The sequence below is a fragment of the Doryrhamphus excisus genome, linkage group LG7 (genome assembly GCF_037039965.1).
Source record: "Doryrhamphus excisus strain RoL-2023G ecotype Guam linkage group LG7, RoL_Dexc_Guam_v1.1, whole genome shotgun sequence".
Classification (NCBI taxonomy): Eukaryota; Metazoa; Chordata; class Actinopteri; order Syngnathiformes; family Syngnathidae; genus Doryrhamphus; species Doryrhamphus excisus.
The window spans coordinates 22567952-22583933 of record NC_136363.1 but is presented as its reverse complement, the minus strand read 5'-3'; the positions used below and the strand labels follow the sequence as shown (position 1 = coordinate 22583933).

General features: G+C 45.5%; 2 protein-coding genes across 6 annotated transcripts; one reads left to right on the top strand and one right to left on the bottom strand.

The window, feature by feature from the left end:
- Nucleotides 1–237: 237 nt before the first annotated feature.
- Nucleotides 238–14193, bottom strand: nktr (natural killer cell triggering receptor). 5 transcript variants are annotated; one of them, XM_058060324.2, is made up of 18 exons: nt 14039–14193; nt 13623–13961; nt 10859–10934; nt 10405–10479; nt 9624–9731; nt 9486–9530; nt 7074–7161; nt 5860–5889; nt 5622–5767; nt 5336–5558; nt 5077–5262; nt 4678–4765; nt 4443–4591; nt 1835–4384; nt 1681–1758; nt 1537–1599; nt 960–1061; nt 239–851 (listed from the first exon to the last, which is right to left on the bottom strand). In XM_058060324.2, exons 2-18 carry the CDS (start codon nt 13623–13625, stop codon nt 782–784), a joined length of 4080 nt encoding a protein of 1359 aa, XP_057916307.2. In that variant the 5' UTR covers nt 13626–13961; nt 14039–14193; the 3' UTR covers nt 239–781. The 5 variants fall into 5 exon arrangements, with proteins under 5 accessions (XP_078648627.1, XP_057916307.2, XP_078648629.1 ...); XM_078792501.1 differs by lacking the exons at nt 13623–13961; nt 14039–14193 and adding an exon at nt 12249–12731 and having other exon boundaries at nt 238–851; nt 1835–4396; XM_078792503.1 differs by lacking the exons at nt 9624–9731; nt 13623–13961; nt 14039–14193 and adding an exon at nt 8300–8323 and having other exon boundaries at nt 1835–4396; nt 10859–10932.
- sec22c (SEC22 homolog C, vesicle trafficking protein) lies at nt 12226–15377 on the top strand. Its single transcript, XM_058060343.2, has 7 exons — nt 12226–12648; nt 12949–13151; nt 13230–13393; nt 13616–13795; nt 13864–13982; nt 14048–14113; nt 14186–15377. The coding sequence occupies exons 2-7, from the start codon at nt 12967–12969 to the stop codon at nt 14384–14386; spliced, it is 915 nt and encodes a 304-aa protein (XP_057916326.2). The 5' UTR covers nt 12226–12648; nt 12949–12966; the 3' UTR covers nt 14387–15377.
- Nucleotides 15378–15982: the final 605 nt, after the last annotated feature.

Below are 15982 nucleotides of genomic sequence, written 5' to 3'. Positions count from 1 at the left end.
TTAAAGTCAATACAAATAAAATGTAAATGAGAAATGTTACCTGTTCCTTTCCTAGGAATGCTTGTGATCCATCCACAGCAGGCCTGGCGCTAGGCAGCCTGGGTAAACAAAAGGTTAACGTGTAAAAAGATCAGTATAAAAAACACGGCATGCAATTCAACTGTGTAAATACAAGGTTAAAAAAAAAAAGTTGTTTTTTTTAAACTCACCACATTAGCCGGCAGTGTTTTGATGGGTTCATGACGTTGTTGGGAATGCAACCACTAGAGGGCAGCATTTCACATCTCCCACAAGTGGGAATGTTATCTTTTTCGGATGAGTTGTGGTTTTTATTCATCATCACTTACAGCCCAAGAAATGAGTACAGTTTAAATGTTCATGGCACAGTAATCTAACACAAAACTATTTAAAAAATACCCATAGTAACAAAAACATAACAGTGTGTTGTTGCTCTTAACCTTACAAGATTACAGTCCAGTTTGGTCAACCAGAGCAAAGACAGAAATACAGATATGATTGAAAAAAAAAACACGTTATTTACATTATGAGCGTCCTATCCTAATTGTAACACAGCAAATGTGTTTGGAGCAGTCTTTATCCATCTGGTCATCTATGTACAATACATTCTTCTACAGTACATTCATTTGCCAGGATGTATAATGTATTATGTATAATGTATAACATGCATTATAGATTGATGGTAGCCTGCTTTCCTCTTGTGGAGCTGGGAGAACTGGCCTGCAACAGAGAGGGAGAGTCCAAGTGACGACAACACCTTGTCTCAGCTGTAGCGACTGCTGCGACTGCGACTTCTGTGGCGGGAAGAGCTGCGAGTGGAGGAGCGTGAGGACCTGCACATGGTGACAAGATGGTGGACGGTGTAATGTAGAAAGTTGGCTGGTGTAAAGACATGTTCAACCGTGCCATATCAGCCTTCGGAGTTCAACATGCAACTTTACCGAGATCTGCGGTCCCAGCTCCTGTAGCTGTCGCTCCGGCCGCGGCCGCGTCTCTTGCTTGCACTGCGACTACGACTGGAATAGCTGTCTGAGGAGTCGGACCTGCAGCAACATCCAACCGTGGGATTATATTAGCAATCCCGATGATGGCGGCAAACAAGCGATATCGTGTACTGTTCAGGGTTTCCTATACATTCATTTATTCACGGCACGACTCAAATAGATTTGGCGCTCCCTTCCAATGGAAGTGTCTGTAAATAATCGCAACTGTGCTTCTCAACACACCTCAAACACATCTGGGTTGCCATAGAATAAGAAGACGTAACATGAGGAATCAGCCTAGCTGTATTTGTTGCTCTAGAATTTTCCAAGAAAGCAACTAGCCACAAATGTAGCATCTTTTCCTGGTCTTACTGGACACTTGAAGACTAACACGCCAGCACTTATCGTTCTTCTCAACGAGCAGCCGGTGCTGCTGGAACCATTTTGGTGGGGGCCACGTCCTCTTTAGACCCACGTTGAGATGAAAGAGGCACTGTTCCAAAGATCGACATGTGATAGAAGAAGGCAGGCCTACCTGGATCTTCTGCTGCGATGATTATAGGAGCGACTCCTGGAGCGACTTCGACTGTACGTCCGACTGGTAAGAAGAAGAAGAAGCACACAAGCTCTTCGTGCAATCCCATGAAGATGATAAGGGATGGTAAAGTGTGTGGTGTACCTGTGACTTCGGTAGCTTCTGTACGTGCTGCTGCGTGAGCGCCCCCTGCCGCGCCTCCTCCGACTTCTGCTGCGATCCCTGAAAGCGAAGAGCGAAGCCTGCTGTGAGATTTATTTATTTCATATGTTTCTCATCAGACGGCTTTCATGCTGACCTGGACCGGTAGCTGGAGCTTCGCGACCGACTCCTGGACCTGCTGTAGGAGTGCGACCAGTCTCTGGTGCGTGAGCGCTGGCTGGAAGCGGAGCGGGACCGCCGGGTGACCGACCGGGACTTCCTGGGGGATTTATCCCTGGTTACGCCCGCTGAAGGGGAGCTTTCCTCGCTGGAGCTCTCCTGGTTCCTCGGCCTCTGGTTGAGCCGAACCGTCTTGCGGACCTCGTCGAAGAGCGAACCGGGTCTGACCCGGCTGGTGCTCTTGATCTCCATCCTCACTCCCTGCGCGTTGGACGCTGGGTTCTGTGGCACTTGCACGTTTTTGGCCGCAAGAAGCGTCGTGCTGACGTTCTGCAGAGAAGACATTCCTTTCAGGGGCCTCCACTTGAAGTTAACGACGGCGCCGGGGGGCTTGGACGGCTCCGCTTCAGCTTTGATCCCATCAGATGTTGTCATGGCAACGGTGGATTGCTCTCGGCTTTGCAGCTGATGGAGGCCATCTTTATTAGCTTTGGTGGGCAAATGAGAGGTAGTTTTTAGGGTGACTTCAGGGGGTTTACTGGCGGATTTAGGTGTGGCTGAAGCTTCAATGACGGCTTCCTGTTCAGGAGTACAAATGTCCATATCCTCCATAGAGTTGGGCTCTTTGGCGCCGGCTGTGCTGGAGCTATTCCTTTTGGGCACCTCCTGAACAGGTTCATGTAGTTTGGAGTTCCTGTTATGTTCTTTGGCCCTCAGCTGCCCCCTGCTTTCTTCTCTGTTTGGATTCTTGTTTAGAGAGGTCACATGCTCCTCTTTGACGCTCCTGAAGTTCACGTTGGCGTCTTCGTTGGCAGCTCTGGCAGGGCTGCGTCTCTCTCGCTTTGATTCATCTTCATCCTCCTCTTCTCCAAACTCCAAAGGCGGCTGCCAGTGAAAAGTCTCTTTGAGCTTCTGCCGCTTCTTCTTGGATCTCTTGCTCTTGTCCTTCACATGGTGGCCGCCCGTCTTGGTCTCCCTGGTCTTATGTTTGTGCTTCCGCTTGGACTTCCTCTTGTTCTTGTGCTTCTCGGGCTCAGCAGCTTTCCGTGGAATGGCTTCTGACCGCTCCGAGGCAACAGGAAGCGGCGCCTCGGCCACCGCCTCAGAGGTCTTTCTGAAAGTTTCCCATTCAGACTCAGAACTGGCCTCGCCTTCCTCTTTCTCGGACAGCGCCAGTGCCCGGGCGGTTAGGGTTTCAGGGTCACTATCGGAATTCCAACCAGTCAGGCCTGAAGTCTTCTTGTCGGGGATCCCGCTGGATGCTTGGTTCTGGTTTTTGGACAAACTACTGACTTTATCGCTATCGCTGTCCCATCCAGACTTGTTATGAAAGCTGTCCACCAGCGCTGAGCTGCAGTTCTTCGGATGTTCCTGCAGACTTCCCTTGGAGACGGCCGTCACAGGACTTGGCTGCTTCTCTTGATCAAATGAAATGTATTGGTCGATATTCTTTATCCTCTTCAAAGAATTGTAATACTTTTTCCACTCCTTGTCAATGGACTGTTTGTTCTTGCTGCTCCTGGTCTCGTGAGAGCGCCCAGAGTTTGATCCGCTGTTCGAGGAAGACCTGCTATGGTGGGACCTGGACTTGCTGGAAGTCCTGCTCCTTGAGCGACTGTATGAACGGCTGCGGGACTTCTGGCTCCTGGAGGAGCGGCTGGGTGAACGCCGCGTGGGTTTGTGTGCTTTGTCTGCGTCTGCGTCCCCCGCCAGATGCTTTTCCAGAACTGAAGCCGGAGCTTTGGCGTCGACCGTCTGTCCCATGGAGGAAGTGCTCTGTGAAGATATTTGGTCTTTGCTTTCACGGGGAGGGATGTAGGAGGGCTTCCAGGGCTTCAGACCGGGCTTCCAGCGAGAGGGGGGAGGACTGTCGCTCATGGGGATGACGGGGACACTTTCTGGAGCCAGGACAGTGGGTGGTCTGGACGATGATGTGACTTTGCCCTCAGGAAGCTTTCCCAACGTGGTGTCGGATTTGGACTTGCTGGATTTCCGCTTTCTTGGAGATCTGGATAAACTCCTTCTCCTGTTTGGACTACATGACCTGGACCTGTGTCTGGACCTTGATCTGGACCTGGTTCGTGAATAGGACCGTGATCTGGATCGAGTCTGAGAACGACTTCTAGATGGAGACGGGCTCCTGGATCTTGAATAAGACCTGGATCTTGAATAAGACCTCGCCCGGGATCTGGATCGACTGGACAAGCGGGATCTGGAGTAGGACCGGGACACAGAGGACCGCTGCCTGGCGTAACGCTGACTTGACGAGGAACGGGATGGAGAGCGAGATGTTCTGAATTTGGACCTTCTTGAAGATGGCCACCTTTCCCCCTCGGATGTTCCAGCCTCCGCAGGTTTGCTCTTGGAACTCTTCTTTTTGCCATGTTTATGTTTTTTGGCCTTCTTCTTGTGTTTGCCTTTTTTCCTCTCCTTCTTACGTTGGCGCGGTGGGTTGGACCTCTCAGAGCTGCGGTCTGACGAGTGCTCAGAAGACCTGGACCACACGGAGTCACTTCTGTCGTCCCATCTGTGTGAGGAACTGTCAGTGCGTTGAGTAGACAAAAAAGGGAACTATGGAGTCTTACCGGTCCCCTTTGCTCCACCGCTCCACACTGGGGGGCTGGTAGGATTTCGTCCGCATCATCTCCTCCTTCCAGTGGGGAGGAGTTTCACTGCTGCCGCGCTCTCCCACTGAAGCGGAGCGAGATTTCGACCTGGTGGGAGTGTGGTACCTCTGTGGAGACAGCGAAAAGACCTCACGATGACATGGAACGGCACCTGGGGCGTTTAGGAACACGGACAAGAGACGAATCAACATACGATTGTTCCTCTGCCTCTGATCTTGCGTCCAGACTTGGAGACTGCTGGCTTCTGTTCAGCAGGAACTGATGCTTCTTGTTGCTCGACTCTGGAGGCGGAAAAAAAAGGCATTCAAGTCACATGCGAGCTACGCAACTTCGATATTGGTGGTCTTCGGGTTACGAACAAGCTTTATTCCAACGATGCATCGAAACGAAATATAGAAGTTAAGACTTAAGTCAGTGTCGAATCCCTGAACATGTTCAAGGATACTGTAGCAACCTGGTAGGTACAGTACGTGTAGTGCTAAAACACGTCTGTCATTTCTGACACGATGCGAAGCCCTGAATGTGACACGAGTCTCGACTGTAACCGACTTGAAGTAAAGCCCAAACACTGCAAACCCGAGCTTCAACTGACATCTCAGCTTGGCTCTCCTGGGCTGGCATGTCCCGTCGCAGCAGGAAGCGGTTCTCGGGCACAGGTGGGATCTCCTCTGGTCGAACCACCGGCTTCTCCCTCTTCCCGCCGTTGTCCTTCTCTCCGTCCACGTCAGCCTCTTCCATGTCGGTTCCATGTTGTTCCACGTCCGAAGGCTCGTGGGAGCTTGAACCGCCACACAAAATATGCATTTAAAGCCAAGAGTGGCGTTGGTCACAGCATGTCACGGTCATGTTACCTTTGTTTGGACGATTCCACGTCATCAACATTCTTCTCTCTCTTGGACAGCCTCCTCTTCTTTTTGGACCGTTTACTTTTGACATGTCTCTTGTGCTTGGCACGCCTGGGCTTTTCACAGTCACTGTCAGATTCCACCGAGGAGGATCTCTGCGATGAGGCGTCCTCGGAATTGAGGGAGGAGTCAGCAGAATGGGACGTCCTTTTCCTCTTGCCTTCGAGTACTGAAGACATTTTTTATATTTCAAATCTGACCTTGAGATGAAGCTTTTGCTGGCAGGACTTACCGTCATTAGCCGACTTGGTGATCAGCTGGCCGCAGTCCACCACTCTCACGTCGGCGTACGGTCGGCTCGCCGAGTCTGTCTTCAGCCCCTCGATCTTCTTGATCACCTCAAAACCGGAGATGACGAGACCGAAGACCACATGCACTCTGCGGGAAAAAGTTGGAGACCATCCATCACGTTTCATTCACACCACACACCCCCAGCAAACGTGACTTTGGTCCAGAGAGGACATGGGTACCCGTCAAGGTGAGGTGCCATCTTGGTAGTGCTGCTTGAGCAAAACCAAACCGGGAGGATCCATCCACAGCAGAGATGAGGACCATGAAATGGGAGAAAAAGGAGGACCAGAATGAGGACAAACGCTGATCTTCACCAAGGCTGGTGTTACTTTACGATGGGAAAGGATTAAAAAAAAGATTAAAAACCCTTTGCTTTGAAGATATTTGGCTGCTTAAACGATTTATATCATGGGTGTCCAAGATGCGGCCCGAAAACTAAGAAACAAAACAGCAAAAATGGAAAAATCTACCAAGAATAGTGAAAGTATTTAGGAAAAAAACCCCATTTTTGATCAACAGTTGCAATAAAAGTGAGTGTAATAAATAGATTACATTCAGGTCCAGAACCATGCCCGCTTCAGGTTCACCCATCCAGGTTCAAGCCCTTAATATGCCTTACACTCTCTAGCGACACACCCCTAATCAATCATAAAGGACCATAATCCATAACTGCTGAAGCTAGTGTATGCCTCCATAGGCAAACAGCCATCACCAAAAAGTGTATTATCATGAAATGATTACCCACTGTGTTTTCTGCAAAAACAAACAAAAAAAGAAAACAAAGTATTTGTGGAGCCGTGAATGTGCGGAGATCCACAGTAGCTCCTCCTGTGACTTCCTACTCTCGGATGACTTTAAGTGAAGCAGCAAAGCCAAATTATCTGTGTTTTAAAGGCATCTGAAATAAACACTGCACTGTGTCAAATGCTTGCAAGGAAATAATAAGGTGGGGGGGGGGGGGGGGGCGAGAGGGAGAGAGAGAGAGAAGAGAGAGGAATAGAAGCACAGCCTTGGAGACACATTACCTTGGAAGAGCAGGCTGCTAGAGTTTCTGTAAATTTTACACAAAAAAAAACGGCAAGAGAAGAAAGGTAACACATTTGTAGGAAAAATGGATGTTTCTCTGCACTGTGGTGTTTAAAGTACACATCATGGGGGGGTGGGTGCCCAAACACACAAGTGATGCTTATTCAGAATGACGGATGGGCATTCAACTACCGATTGGAGACACTAACAAAGTATTCATTCTTCTTTTTCACAAAGTTGTCATTATTTTTGTGTTTATATATCAATCAATGAGGATGCCCATCCCGATTCAGAAGCAGCAGTCACATGACAATCGAGGCGTTTATGATGAAGATATGACTAGCTTGTGGTGGAGAACGTTGCTCACATGAAGAACTGAGAACCGTTGGTGTCCTTCCCGCGATTGGCCATGGACAACAGGAAGGCCCGGTCGTGTTTGAGAGTGAAATTCTCATCTGTGGGAAGCAGACAAACAAGGGGTGGGGGGTCAAGAGGGCGTCCTGCAAACCTGTGCCGGGTTGAATATTAGGTGCAGGAATATTGGTGTATCGTCTATCAAACCTCATGATCGCCTCACGGAAAACATTATTATTATTTTTATTCATTTGAACCGCTTCCAACCTCTTTTGGGCTTTGATCCATCTGTGATTAAAATGTAAAACTTCAACTAAAAGTATACAACTTATTGGCAGGGGTGTCGCAACAGTCAGTTGACCAGATGAGACGGTACACGAGATTGGGTCTACAAGAACGAGAAGAGATTTATAACGTTACTTTTAAGAAAATTACTGTGAAAAATATAACCTACATATTACAATAGAATATACCAATCTACTATTTGTATTTCTACTGCCTGACCTTGCATTGCTCCTCACAAGGCTACACTACATGCATGCTAGCCGCCCCCCCTCCACAAAGAGACCGTATGACTGGGAATGACTGGGATCACTCCATTCATGCCGTTGTTCTCTTCTTGCCTGCTTGGCGGCGGAATACGAGGAAACCAGACACTCAGGCGGCAATCTATCGAGGCTGGCAAAATGATGGAGTTCATTTTCATGTATTGTGTGATTCATTCATTTGTTTATGACCGTCCCAGGCCTCGTGCCCAAGTGAGTTTCTTGTCAATCTTTAATCTGGAAAGACGTTGTGACATTCCTACTTATGGGACGGCTCACTTCATTTCATTTGTCTTTTTTTCAATCCAGACGCAGCTACCTCTATCGCAACGCTGAAACTGTGAAAGGGTAGTAGATTTACCAAAGGGGTTGAAAACAATGTTTCCCAAATGCTCTGACCTTCACTTGAGCACGTCTAAATGATGATATAGTATCCTTGTTGCCGCGCTAAATCCAATATTGGCGCTGTGGCGCTCAGGGGAGTCGTCCCAAAGCTGCAGTGGTGCAGGCAACCTTGTAAAAGGGCACGGCAGCTTTAAGTGTGGAAGATAAAAAGAAATGTGAGCAGGCGGAGGCTGAAGTTGGGGGGGGGGCTAACGGAGACGGCGTGCCAATGGAAAACATCCCATCAGATCCACTGAGTGCAAGCATGGTTTGAGGGTCAGGTGGTGGGGGCAGTGTGTACATGTCTTACCTTCTCATTTTGCAAAAGACCACTCTATAAATAAAAGAATAACGTTGGAAAATTTTAGGCAAGAAGATTGTAGTGTTCAAAGAAAAAAAAAAGAATGCCTATACGCTCCATGCTGATTTTTCTCTGGCAAAGAAAGCCCTTTGACTTCTCACTAAACAGAAAAGTCAACTGGCGGGTCAGCGACTAAGTACACTACCGGTCACAAGTTGAAGGGCAGCTAATGTTGGATTCAAATGGTCGTGGGTGGCAACAAGAGATATTCTCACTCTATCTCGTGGTGACGTTGGTTCATTACAACGGTTAATTGGCCTCACACTCCACAAAGTACAATTCCTTCCTTACAAATGAAATATTTCTGCAGTTAGAGCATGGAAAACCTGCTTAGAACCTTCTCAGTACACCTTTTAAACATTAATAGAGCCCTGTAGACATGAAATAACACCCCTACAATCATCTTTACACTCATATAGTAATATAGTACAGTCATAGTAAACGTTATTAGGCCACTTTGTTTCTTCAGTTTCTTGTTCATTTTAATGCCTGGTACAACTATAGGTACAACAAAATTGTCAATAATAGAGTACTAATATTATAGGTATTTATGTAAGAATATAAGTGATTTGGGAAAAATCAAGAAGGCCATGGAAGTTGTTAGATATCAGCTCTTAAATTAAACTCTTTATGTTATCATCACAAATGTATCTTTAGTTGTATCAGGTATTAAAGTCAAGAGATAAAGTGAATAAATTATTACCATTATTATGTTATCATTGTTGTGAGATCATGTAAACCAGCAATAACAGCGACAGGCGGTAGTATCGTGCTCTCACACGTACAATACTACAGTCACAATGTGAGCACGTCTTCTTAATGACTTGTATTTTAGTTTGTTTTCTTGAAAGTTTCTTAGTCATGGTACGGTCTGTGATGACGCAACAACACACTGATTTACACAGTTAATGTACTCGGCAAAGATGTCCTGACACACACTTTAATTACAACTTATCAGAACAAACGAGGGGTTAACAAACGAGGCTCTCCTCACACTTTTAACCGGTAGCGCCCATACAATGAATCACAAAAGGCTTTTTATGTTGATATCAGATGACTTAGAAACATTATCACTGTAAGACACGCGTGCATGCAAACAAATGGTCATGCAGAAAGATCAACATTGATGAGGTACCTTCAAAGTAGCCGCCATATATGGACTCCCCGCCTCTTCCGGTTCCTGTGGAAATGAAAGTGGATTGTTTTTTCGGCTAAATTACATTTTTGAGGCTGCTTGGAGTAGAGTCAATGTCGCGGTGTTGGCCGCCATTACCTTCAGTGAAGTCGCCTCCCTGGATCATAAAGTTCTTTACAACTCTGTGAAAGGTGGAGCCTTTGTAGCACAGCTTTTTCCCTGCCACTTTGCCCATTCCCTTTTCACCTGCAGTCATGACACACGTGTTAATTAGCGGACGTATGGGTGGATATATTTAGTGTACAGCGTAGTGCTAGGAAGTGCTCCACTGCACATCACCGCCTTTTATGTCAGGAGGCAGACTGAACTTGAGCCCGGCACTGCGCATGAGGGACAGAGGGACAGAAGGACAGCTGTTCAAAGGGCCGTCTTAGGTTGCTAATCTTTTGGTATTTACCTCTCCGGCCTCGGTATTGTTCCAGGGTCGGGTTTAATATAGCAAAGGCTGTCCACAGAAGTCTTAGGAACGTGAGCTTTGAATGGTGCTTTTTCTTCCGCTGTGTTACTGATGCCACCGTAGGAGGGTACCACTGATGGCAATGAGGATATATGTGTTGGTAACCATAGAACAGGAAATTGAATTTTCCCATGAAGTGTAGCGAGACTAACATGCACTCCCAAGTCAGATTTGGATTTGGACGGTGCTTCCCAAAGGACTGCAATCTATTTGAGGCTTTTGGTGGGCTTTGTGTCATAAGAAAAAGATATCCACCATTCTGTTTTTAATGCCATGAGCCAGATGTTTAACATAATAACAGTTATTGATTTGCGTTTGAGCTCCCATTATAATGTGTGACATAATTAGCTGACAAAGTGATGACGTGTATGTGAAATGTAACTTGTATCGGGTCGTACTGACCAGTGCACAAACAGAGGAAGTTCTTGCTGGTCTTGGGACAAACGTCCGAAAAAAGTTGAAAGACAATACGCCCGACTGCAAAAGAAGAAAAAGAGAAGGATGAGTTTTTCCTGCCAGGGCTGTTTGTGGCGTCAGTTTGCCACTTTTAATCGGCCTATTAAAAACGCTGTGGTAATGTCGGCATAATGACAATAGCAGGCGCTTAGCACCCTTGATTAGACATTTTATCCTGAGGTGATGACTTGGCGCTGGCACCGATGACAAACACAACAAGGACTTTTTCAGCTTACCAAACTAGACGTCAAAGCAGTAGGAGATGTCCTACTTTATTGAAAACGTCAAGGAAACACGAAAGACACGACAAGGCCATTGTGATGATGAGAACGAGGATGATGATGATGATGATGGATGGTAAGCTAAGTTAAGTTCAGCTGAAAGAACTCCAAGAACCTACCTGGCTCCCGATTGAGCTCCACATCAAAGTAACACTGGGGGCGGTCCTTCACCCCCATTCTCAAAGTCCAGGTGACCTAAAGCGACGAGAGAAGACACAAAAAGACTCAGGTAGGTAAATATCTCAGCATGAGGCCGCCGGTGTGACCAAGAGCAAGACTGAAGGGAGGAGTGATGGAGAGAACGAAAGAGAGCGAGAGAGAGGAAACGTATTCAAACTTGTTAGGTCACATGCTTGGAGGAGGGATGGTGCATTCCACATCATGTCCTTCATTAAGTATATTTTATGGTCATTTGTTGGGGTGTCACCAAGCAAGAGTTCTTAATTATGAAGCTTTTATTTTCATGGTTTTCTTATTTTACGTCTTTTTTGGATTGTTTAATAGACCATTTCAAATATCTGATATGATTTTGTCCTGTTTTTTTCTGTTGTATATTAGCTTGGCAATGCTGCAAATGACCCTGCTAAATAATAATAAAATAAATACATTCATTTACTTAAATTACTAAATTATGCACATTATTAATTAATGACTATCAATACATTAATTCAATGTATTGTTTTCTTTATGAAATAGGCTACTTTTAAAAATTTACCAGACACATAAGATGAATTTACACACAGTCTGTATTGGGGCTGCACGGTGGGTGAGTGGTTGGCGCGCAGGCCTGATAGGAGCTGGGATAGGCTCCAGCATGCTCGCGACCATCATGAGGATAAGTGGTAGAAAATGAATGAATGAGTGAATTAATAAATATGTGTATCGGATCGGTGTTGCCGATACCAGCCTGAAGAGGAGCCGGTATGGGATCGGACACTAAATCAGTGGTATCGCACATCAATGCTCGCTTGGAGGATGTAAACATGACTACAGAGGTTAAGCCTACTAGATATGATGCATATTGTACATTGTGGACCGAGTGTTTGTCTTCTAAACACAATATATTAATAGCTAAAAGACACAATCTTCTAATTATAGACATTTTTATGTTCGGAAAAAACACATCATCAATGCTAAAATCCTTTTAATGTAACAAATATGTTCGATAATTGTAATAATGACCCAAAAATCTCACAAATCAACAAGCTGTCGTTTTAAGATGGATGATTAAACCATCATTTCATAAACACAGCTGTAGCATCCTTGTAACGTTAATTGGACTTTTGGCCAAAATTGAAAATTATTAGCGACATCTCATCAGTGTCGACTAAATCAATGTACGTCGCATTCAAAGCTAGCGTGCATTCATAAGTTATGCTAACTAGCTTACGCGCGAACTAGCTAGCCTGATTGTGTTCGTACCGACACGACATGACGTCGTTTACAGTGAAAGTCCTACTCTCATAAACACTATTTTGGCGATTTAAATACGATAATCTCATCACCAACCTTTACATGAAGTGTTGAGTTCACATCGAGTCACCGCGGGCAGTCAGGGCAGCTAGCTTTGTGCTAACTCTTTTAGCAACGTGACGCTAGCCACAGTCGGATAAAGACACTGTTTTGTCCCTCCTGGCGTTCCGTACTTTGTTGTTGTGGTTTGTGGTGATAGGACTTCATGTTGGCTAGCTAGCATACTAGCTGTCCACTGATATCCATAACATATGTTTATAAGACATTAAGATTTAAGTGTTGTTTCTATCGACTTAGTCCCAAAGAATGTAATATGATGCACGAAATGTATGATGCTGGTGATCACTGGACTTTGAAGTGATGGCGTAGTCAGCTAAAGCCAGAGTGGCTAAGAAGAAGAAAGGTGCACAATGGATGTCTTTAGAATGATCAGCAGGTAAGGTGCAACTTGGAAACGTCACAACTTTCTCGGAGATTAGGTAGGAAAAATAACATTAAACCAACATAACGCATCACTTGGACTCAGTCATTGCATTTTTGGGATATTGACTGGTGCTTTGTATTGTAATAACTAAGATAAGAAGCTGTTATTTGTGGCGATAATTGCTGTTTAAAATCTTTTTTCTTTGTGTGGTATTTCTGTAATATGATTAAATAATGTGCATATATATTTCAATTCAAAACATGTCATTTTTTTTGTTGTTGACAAGTTTGTATCTTTTCACTGCTTCTGCAGGCAAAGAGTCGTGGATGGATGATGTCTCTGATCCTGTTCGCCTTGGTGGTTCGGGTCAGGGACGGACTCCCTCTGTCAGCGTCCACGGACTTTGAGCACAATCGTGAGCTCCAAGAGAGGAAGCAGCAGCTGAGGAGCATCAGCAAGATGCTGGCCTTCTTCCCAGAGAGAGCCACCATCAAGGGCCAGGAGCTCAACATCTAGTAGGACCATTTGGAGTCCATGCATCCGTTTCCCGGTGGACTAAACGCAGCTTTTTGTCCCGTCTCTCACCCGTCCAGCTTGGTGTCCTCAGAGGGCGTGTCCTACATGAGCGTGTGTCGCTGCAGCATCCCCGTCACCACGGCATTCTGCTTCCTGGAAGACCTTCGCTGGGAGTTCACGGCGTGCTACGAGCACACGGTGGTGTCCCTGGCGGACAGACCCTATCCTTTTTTACACTTTGGTGAGTTGGACGTCCTTCACGTAAATCATCCTTTTCATGAGATTGGATTACAGTTTCGATATTTTCCACTAGTAAGCATCGGTATTCGTCAGGAAGGAAAAAGCTGAAAGTCCTCGTTTGATTCTTTTATACTTGTTGAGTTGAACCGTGTATTATGTGGAATCTAACGCAGTAAAAGTATTTGTGGGGCACGGGAGTGAGCTTTGTGTTTTGCTGCCACAGACGGTACCATCCAGAAGCTGAAGCAGCAGTACGACCAGAAGGGCGGTCCGGCCCTGGAGGTGACTTTGGCCGAGGTTCAGGAGGACTTGAGGCTCCGCCCACCACAGATTCTCACCCCGGAGGAAGTGGCGCTCACCAACGGTTCTGCAAATGGGCATGTGGCGCAAGGGCCCGGTTCTGGTACCGACACACACACACACAGCAGAATACGTCACATGTTTGCATCGCTTTTGTCTCGTGTCGACTAGGCCAGAACGTGAAGCTGGAGCCGGTGACAGCACCCGGCATCCTCTCTCTGGTCCTCAATATCATGTGTGCGTCCTTGAACGTCATCCGCGGCGTGCACCTAATGGAAAACACGTTCCAGGTATTAGCCAGTACCCTGCGAGGTTATCACGGTCATGAACGTTGATGATGTTTGACCTCATGCAGGATGATTATGACAGCCTGTGGAACGTGGTGGCCTTCCTCCTGGCGTTCCTCTGCGCCATCTTCCAAGTGAGTCCAGGATGGTGACCAACTTGACCTGACATGACCTTTCAACTTATCTTTGCCCCCCCCCCCCCCCAGTGTCACCTGTACCTCTTCCATTCCCGCCTAAAGACAGTCAAGTCCATCCTTCTGCTGAGCGCCATCGTCTTATGCAACGTCTTCCTGCTGGGCCTGAGGAACGCCTGGCAGGTCGTGTTCCACGTCGCCGTGGCCTCGCTGTCCACCGTCCTCATCGTCAAACGCAGAGTCCAGGACAGGAGCAACGACTGCGGGGTGTGACGCGCGCACACACACACATATGCTCTTGGTTAATGTCTGCTCTCGAGATGCAGTTAGAACTGAAGGACTCGATGGACGCCATCTTAGCGGACCTTTTCCATGTCCAAAAAGAAGCTGATCTATTTTTATGATGTACGTTTGGCTCGGTAGTGTTCGTACCCGCACAGGAAGTGAGCACATAGCATCAGTAGGGTCCAGTGCTTCCCACAGGACTGCAATCTATCTGTCGTCTTATTCTCAGGCAGACCAGGCACGTTATGGGGCAAACAGGTAGCGCCAAATCCATTTGTGGCGGTCCAGATTCACACTGGAGTACGCGGTGGCGTTGCTTTGAGGCCTTCGTGGGGGACAAATTGAGCTATTTTGTTTGTATGATGATTAAGGGTTTTTATTTTATGCTTTTTTTGTTTTGCTTCAGGGGAATGTTTCCAATAATTTCAGCATTTTTGTGGTAAAAAAAAAAATCCATGGGTAATACTATAAAAGCAATGATTTGAAGGGTGTATAATATTAATTTTTTATTATTTATTATGCAGCATATCAGGGTCAGCTTCCAAATATGTATTACAATATGAATGTTGACTTTTCTAGCTAAGTGAAGGAGCTTAATTTATTGATTTGTTAAAGGTATTGTTCCCAAGCCGTCCTTGTCTTCAAACACTGGCAGGTATTGTGGTGGAAATTGTAGTATTTTTTATACTAGCGGAAAGACTTTGTGGAATGTTGGCATTGATGTTTTAAAGTTGAGGTTACTTCCTGTTAATGTGTTCCATAATTAACTTGATTGTGAAGGAGAAAACCGTAGAGTTTCAGTTTTAAACATTTTCATTGTGATAAACTATGATAGGAAAATATAAAAGCAGAAGTGGAAGTAATCTTTTTAAGGTACAAAAATTAAAGCTTCATTGTTAACCTTTTTTTGTATTTTTCCAATCGTCCACAGGAGGGCGCTTTTTTGACAGCACTTGAAAGCTAACCCTGTTAACTTGTACCCGAATTTATACAGAAGTTATTTGAGTTTTAACCATTTTCATTTCAACTGAGTTGCATTTTTTTAATTTGAAAAATAATAGGAAGTTATTTAACATTTGACATCACTGTCACTGCCAAATACACAACTGATGTCTGTGGTTTATCTTTTTAAATTATTATTTTACTGACATTTCATCAATAAATGGTGGCTTTTCCCCCTACACTTGTCTTTTTTACTTGTTTACGTTCACACCAAAAATGCTACAATATAAATGCAAAAGTGAAAGCAAAATTTCAAGGTACAACAATAACGTAAATAGAAAAAAAATTCAACCTTCATGGGCAGCCGCTTTTTTGTATTTCTCCAATTGTCCACCGGAGGGCGTTGTTTGACAGCACATGGAAGCTAACAGAGTAAATCAGGAGGTCCTAGTGTTCCCTGCCGTCAACGGTGGTGTTAGTCGGAGCACACACCGAAATTATAGCTAAATTAACACCTTTTAATTTTAACTTAGTGACAGTTTTTACATTTGAAAAATAGAATATTTAAAATTTATCGCAAACACTGCCAAAAACACAATTATTTTACTGAGATCTCAGAAATAAATGTCTTTTCCCCCCGAT

What these genes read in the sequence shown, in the direction of transcription:
- sec22c (XM_058060343.2), top strand. Translation starts at nt 12,967, where the DNA reads ATGATGTCTCTGATCCTGTTCGCCTTGGTGGTTCGGGTCAGGGACGGA. An exon ending in GGCCAGGAGCTCAACATCTA is followed by an intron (nt 13,152 to 13,229) that starts GTAGGACCATTT and finishes TCACCCGTCCAG; the next exon opens with CTTGGTGTCCTCAGAGGGCG. An exon ending in CTATCCTTTTTTACACTTTG is followed by an intron (nt 13,394 to 13,615) that starts GTGAGTTGGACG and finishes TTGCTGCCACAG; the next exon opens with ACGGTACCATCCAGAAGCTG.
- nktr (XM_058060324.2), bottom strand. An exon ending in CAGGAGAGCCAAGCTGAGAT is followed by an intron (nt 4,766 to 5,076) that starts GTCAGTTGAAGC and finishes TTCCGCCTCCAG; the next exon opens with AGTCGAGCAACAAGAAGCAT. An exon ending in AGAAGCTACCGAAGTCACAG is followed by an intron (nt 1,600 to 1,680) that starts GTACACCACACA and finishes TCTTCTTACCAG; the next exon opens with TCGGACGTACAGTCGAAGTC.